Below are 6,661 nucleotides of genomic sequence, written 5' to 3'. Positions count from 1 at the left end.
GGAGAGCTCGAAAACCATGGGTTATGCCCTTCATAAGCAATTCTCTTAAGAGTTTCATATCAGGATTAGCCGCAAGTCGATATTCGAACATCCAATCACATCGTAGACGGTCACTATTCTAATGGAAACTTGAAAGACATCTTTTACATAAGGTTAACCCGGGCTTTATTAATTATTATAAAGAAAGGTCTTTATAATAAAGAGAGTTGAGACAAGGAGACCCGTTGTCTCCTTTTCTCTATGTCATAGCCATGGAAGCTCTTACTTGTTTAATGAAGCGTGCGATGGAAAAGGGGTTGTACTGCGGGTTAAAGTGCGAGTTGGAGGGCCCGATTTTATCACATTTCTTGTATGCGGATGATGCTATTTTCGTTGGGGAGTGTAGTTTGCCAAATGCTTTAAATCTAAGCAGAATTCTTAGATGCTTTTATTTGGTGTCGGGGCTAAGGGTGAGTCTGTCTAAGTGTCGGTTGTACGGTTTCAAGGTAAACAGTGATGAGGAAAATGTGTTGGCGGGGATACTTAGATGCAAGGTTGGAAAATTACCGTTTATGCATCTTGGTCTTCAGGTGGATAAGAATATGAATAGAATCGATGCTTGGGAGCCACCGGTCATGGATGTGTTTAGAAAACGTTTATCTAGATGGAAGGCAAAGAATTTGTCCTTTGGTGGGCGGATCATGGTAATAAAGTCAGTTCTAAATTCCTTGCCAACCTATTATTTTTCTCTGTTTAAAGCGCCCAAAGGTGTGTTTGAGAAGCTTGAAAGATTGAGGCGGGCATTTTTTTGGGGAGGATCGAAAGAAAAGGCGAAGGTCAATTGGGTAGCTTGGGATAAGGTCGTGTCTCCTGTTAAATATGGGGGTCTAGGTCTTGGCCAGTTGCGAGATGTGAATGTTTCTCTTTTAGCTAAGTGGTGGTGGCGGTTTAAGAAAGAAAGGGGTAAATTATGGTGGAGGGTAATCTGGACCTTTCATCACTCTTCGAGGTCTTGGTCAGTGGTTCCAGCAAGGTTATCTATTTCGGGTCCGTGAAACTGGATTGTAAAAATTGATTCGGTGTTGAATGAGAGTGGGCTGGAGCTGAAGAGTTGCATGGTTAACGAAGTGAGAAGTGGGCAAAGAACATGGTTCTGGTTGGATTATTGGTTGGGCCCGGTCCCTTTATGTATTCATTTTCCCAAGCTTTTTTCATTAGAGAAACATAAGAACTGCAATGTGGCTGATAGATTATACATGCATGATGATTGGATTTGTGGTTGGTGGTGTTGGGTAAGGCAACCAAATGGTAGAGATGAGATTGAGGAGTTACGTGGACTTCTCCATATGTGCCAGGGGGTTTTAATAAAACCCGGGGAGGATCGATTGGTGTGGACTTGCGGTGACGAGGGTGAATTTTCGGTCCGGAGTATTAAAGACAAGTTGATAGAGAGTGTGAGTTCTACCCCCGGCTTCGTGTTTGATTGGAGTCGATTAGTGCCCCGGAAAGTTAGTTTTGTCGCGTGGTGGGCAGATTTGGGGAGGTTACCAACTTTTGTTGAGCTGAGTAAAAGGAATATCCCGGTAAGCTCGAACTTATGCCCGATTTGTGGAGAAGTTGAGGAGTGTAACACCCAACTTTTGTTAAATAGTAAATAACATAAAGTTTTGTTATTATTTGTGTGTCGTTAAACTAGTCGTGTGTTAAGTGTTTGGATAATAATTGGAATTGGAATTGGAATTGTGAGTGGGTTGTGGGGCCCATAGCCCCTATATATAATCCAACCCCTCTACCCTTTCACAATTTCCTTCATTTCACAACACACACACTCTCATGAACACACACTTTCTCTCTACATTCCGGATCCAAATCCGTGTAAAAAAAGAAAAATCTCGTGTGTGAACACCGTTTGAACAACAAGACTCACGTCCAGATCCTCGAGTCGTCTCGGATCCGAACCGAACCCGAAGCAAAAGGTAGGTTTCGGTTTAAATGGTTAAGTTTTTAGTCGGTTTCGGCATGCAAACTGATAAGATGATAGATCGGACTGTGAAATGTAAGAAAAACATAAACTTGGTGAGTTATAACCTCATGGGTATGTTATAGGATAAAAAGGTGACGTTTGGTCTATGAGAAATACGTGTTCAGGATCAGGTGCATGGGGTCAAAATGTGCCGAAAGTTGAAAAAGAGTAAATCAGGTCCTAAAGAAGAGTCACGGAGTAAAATAGCTTTAAAATGGCAAAAAAGATATAAAAAAATCAGTTTTTTTCGCATGAGAAGCGAAATTCCCATGAGAAGAGAAATTCCCATGAGAAGCGAAATTCTTCCATAAGAAATTCCTCCATGCGAAATTCTATGAAATTCATTTTCTGATGCATTAGCTTAGATGTTGGAGGTAGTAGTAATAGATAATTGATGCGCGTAATGTATTGTACAGTTAGCCGTGCATAACTAAGGAAGGGCATTACCATTAATGGCGAGAGAAACCGACTCCAGGTGAGTTCTCGCCCCTTTATCTGTTATGTTTTTGAGGCTGTGTGCATACTCCTATGTGGTAGATAATACACTTACTTGATTAGTGAGTGTATGATACGTGTATGATTGTGTATTGAATGTATTGTTATATAATGATTATATAAACGAGTATGTATATATATATTTATAACTAGAAGATAAGTAAAGTATGCATGTATGATAAAGGTATGGTTATTCTAGATGTTAGGGACCAGACCCTCATAATATCTGTGATGATAGGGACCAGACCCTCATAATATCTGTGATGTTAGGGACCAGACCCTCATAATATCTGTGATGTTAGAGACCAGACCCTTATAATATCTGTGATGTTTAAGATAGAATAGCTTATGGTATACCATAGGATTTTATGAAAGAAAGTATGTAAGAACATATGCCTGTATGTAAAGTATGTATGAAATAAGTGATAGTAAATAAGGTATGAATACGTATCTCCGGACACGTATGAGTATGGTATGAATGTAATGCATGTTAATTGATTAACCAGAACTCACTCAGCGTAGCTGACTTTTAGTATGCACGCAGACAAATAGGTTGAGGCAGCTGGTTTGAAGAGGGACACATGGCATGAACGGAAGAGGCTGGCATCTTTGAAGAAGTGTCATGACTATTTTTATGTTGATGTTATGAAAAGACAATTTGTATGTTAAGACAAAATGAATGTTTTGTAATGTGATGTTTTAAGTTTTAAGTTATTCCACGAAAGTTTTAATTAACTCTGATTTTAGAACTGTGTTTATGAGTAAATCCAACACCCAAGTAGGGTTACCGGGAACAGGGCCTTACAAGGAGTCGGTGGAGCACGTTTTTGTAACTTGCGGTCTTGCTCAATCCATGTGGAGCATTATCTCTCAATGGTGTAAGGTGCCTTCTTTCATCTTGTTTAGTTTTCACGATTTGTTGGAAATCCATAAATTCTCCAAACTTCCATCTTTGAAAGCAAAATTGTTCCAAGCGGTTTGTTTGGTTGCGATTTATTGTCTGTGGAAGAAGATAAATGACCTTGTTCATAGCGGGTCTCCGGTCTCAATCTCGAGTTTGATCGAGGAAGTAAAGGTGTTGGGGTTCTTATGGGTAAAGAATAGGGGGAAACTGAAAGGAATTACGTGGGAGGATTGGTGCAGGTTCAAAGTGTAATTTCTTTTTCGTTTTTTTGGTGTTTTGGGGTATTGGTGTTCTTGCGTCTTGCTAGTTTATTTAATGAAATTTTGTTGATCGTTAAAAAAAAAAAAAAAAAAAAAAGACAAGGTTCGGAATGGTATGAGGTGGGACCAAGGTGGGAGGGCTGGAATGGTTGCAATATGTCAATTTCAGCAAATATAAAAATTAGAAACGTGGAACTTCCGTATTGTACCCCTTTTAGTTTTTTTTTTAGTTTTTCTGTTAGTTTTTTTTTGTTAACCCGGTCTGTATCATTAACTAATGTTAAATTTTCTGTTAGTTTCTTTTTAAATGATCATTATTTTTTTTAACGGGAAATTTAAAATGATCATTATATCCTTCTTTAAGTAAACGAATATAAAAATAAATTAAATACAAATTATGATCGCACGAATTTTTTGTGACGATAATTGTGTTTGTCGACTCTTTGTCTCAGGAATAGTCAGTTCTATTTCTCAATGGTTTATCCACTCCGATCACTCGAAATACAAAGATTGACCCGGTGAGAGCCAATATTTCTTCGTCTCAACCACAACCCACCTACATTTTGTTAGAATCGTTCCCGAGAATCATTGAAATTTTTTTTTGCCCATGCAAGAAAAATTTAGACCTTAATTAAAGCATTTTCTTTTTGAGTTTAAACAATTAAATTTTTAAATGGGTTATGATTTGGATTTTGGGATATGCAAATTTTTTTATTTTATAAAAATAGGACTAGAATAAATTGTGTAATTGGATTTAAACATTAAGAGTATATATTTTTGTTTTCACAAAAAGGCTTTGCCTCCGGTCACAAGAACCACTAAGAGGTTCACAGGTGGAAAAATTTTCTATGGGTTCAGGATTTTTCGGTATTTGATATTTTTCTGGCGCCAAAGTTTTTGGGCCCAAATGTGTCAGGCCGGGTCATTTATTCGGCGAGATAAATAAACTGTAATATGACTATAATAATAAATGTGCATCATGAACATTCATTAAAATACAAAGTCATATGTCATAAAAAAGATATTACATATTATAATTGTTCCCAACGCGTTTTCATCTTTTGAAAACGATTCAAAACATTAACAATCGCGACTTTAAAAAAGAACTCATTTTCAATATAACAAATGCAAGTATCATATATAGTCGTCACTCATCTGATTACGCAAAATCAAAGGAAGATTCGTTGTGAGGTCGGCGTCGATCAAAGGCTTGAAGCAATCAAAGAAAGAATTGGTCGGTCAGCCGGTCGTTGTTGTTTGGTTGAATGCCGACAAGTAAGCTGATTGTTGAAGCCTTGAAGCAATCTGGCAAAGGCGATGAGGTGTTGGCCGTTTGGTCAATAGAAATATAATTTATCGGTCACTGAGGCGATGGATGTTTTTATTCTTTTATTTAGTTTTCACTTAATTAGGTATTATGTTTAATAATGTTAATTAGGTGGGGTTTACTGGCAATTCTATGAACACTTTGGACCCTTTTTTTTATAATATATATATGGGTTATTATTGGTTCACTTATAATGTTTGTTAGTAATTTTTAAAATTGTTTATATTTTATAAAAAAATATCCATTACTAAAAAAAATTAAATAAAAATTTTCAAAATTAATGGGTTCGAATATATTTTTTTAAATGACACTGGGTTCACTCGCCGAAAAAGAATGGGTTCGCTCGTTGGTTTGACACTATAGGTTATATATAGAACAAAAAAAGACCGGGTTCGGCCGAACCCGGTGTCTACAATGTGGCTCCGCCATTGAAAAGGTTAACTTATTATTTGTTTTATTAATAAATTTGCTTAAGAAACTAATAATTCATATAATTACAATTTCAGGAGGATTTGTGCTCCATGTGATTGTACACTATGCTTTAGAAGAGTTTTATGCAAACTTTAGTCGTGCAATATGAAGTTTATTTTGTACATTGTTCGTTCTGATTGGACCTCTAAACCCACTTCACTTCTACCGCTTCAGTTTCTGATGCTTTGTATTGACGCTTCCAAACCCACCTCACACCTCTGTCTCTCACCACCGATAATTTGTTTTTATCAGCTTATCTGCAAAGCGATCGACGGAAATCTTTGACGGCCTTGGTTCCTCGAGACGAGAGTGACGGTGGAGGTTGACGGCGGCAACGACAGAAACCGTTGCCGAACCTTGGGTTTTGGCGATGATAGCGACTGTGGTGATCGGCGTCTTTTGATTCTTCATAGGTCATCGGAAACCTTCATCTTCTCCCTTGCATGTGTCATCGGGCGTTGTTATTGGCCGGTATATTTTGTTTATTTCATAGTTTTGGCTTCGTTTAGGGTTTAAGCTATACCTAAAATTGTTTCAATTTTGCAGCAATTGATTGGCTTTCTCTTTGCGTTTCTTCGATTACAGGTAATTTGGATGTGATTTAGCCAAATTTTAGTGTTATTTATATGATGTTGTTAGGAGATTTTGCTTTTTTGGTGATTGAACTCTTAAAAGTGGTTTGATTTTGCAGAAACGTCCATGATTGATCTGATATTTATCTGAACTTAAGTCGGTTAGAGGTTTATTCATTTGACTTTTATTTTAATCAGTCCATGTTTTTTGCAATCTATGATGTTACTTGGTTTTTGGCTTAATGCATTTTTTTTATCATCGTGTGTGTCTTTAGGGATAAGTTTTGAGGTAAGAAAATTGTATACACATTACACAATTGCTATTTTTATGTATTGAAATATTTATGTCTTAACTATTATGATTTGATTTATGAAAGTTGCATTGAAGCAAATGTGTCTGTGTATACAACATCACTTTTAAAATATTATAAATTGAGTTTACCGATCCGTTAGGGATCAGATATATTAATTGTGGGCTAGATACCGGGTAAAAAATAGTCTTTTTCATGAAGGTAGATGGTTGGGTTGGATAACGGGTTAGAATTGGGTTCAATTTGAAACTGGTTAGATTCTCTATAGATTCTCTATGGGTTCTCTACGGGTAAAACCTTTGTTTGAGGTGTGTACCCT

The 6,661-nt window shown here is 37.0% G+C and overlaps 1 protein-coding gene across 1 annotated transcript; it reads left to right on the top strand.

Moving 5' to 3' along the window:
- Positions 1-251: 251 nt before the first annotated feature.
- On the top strand, positions 252-683 carry LOC143602803 (uncharacterized; the record flags this gene model as incomplete). Its single annotated transcript, XM_077079795.1, has 1 exon — positions 252-683. A coding segment is annotated over exon 1 (432 nt), but the record flags the coding sequence as incomplete, so codon positions are not given.
- Between the last annotated feature and the right edge of the window lie 5,978 nt (positions 684-6,661).

This window comes from Bidens hawaiensis, unplaced genomic scaffold (assembly GCF_021521415.1).
Source record: "Bidens hawaiensis isolate Kalapana, Puna unplaced genomic scaffold, B.hawaiensis_p1.1 tig00059881_1, whole genome shotgun sequence".
In the NCBI taxonomy this organism is placed as follows: Eukaryota; Viridiplantae; Streptophyta; class Magnoliopsida; order Asterales; family Asteraceae; genus Bidens; species Bidens hawaiensis.
Note: the sequence above shows the minus strand (reverse complement) of the source record. Positions and strands in the feature narration are given on the sequence as shown.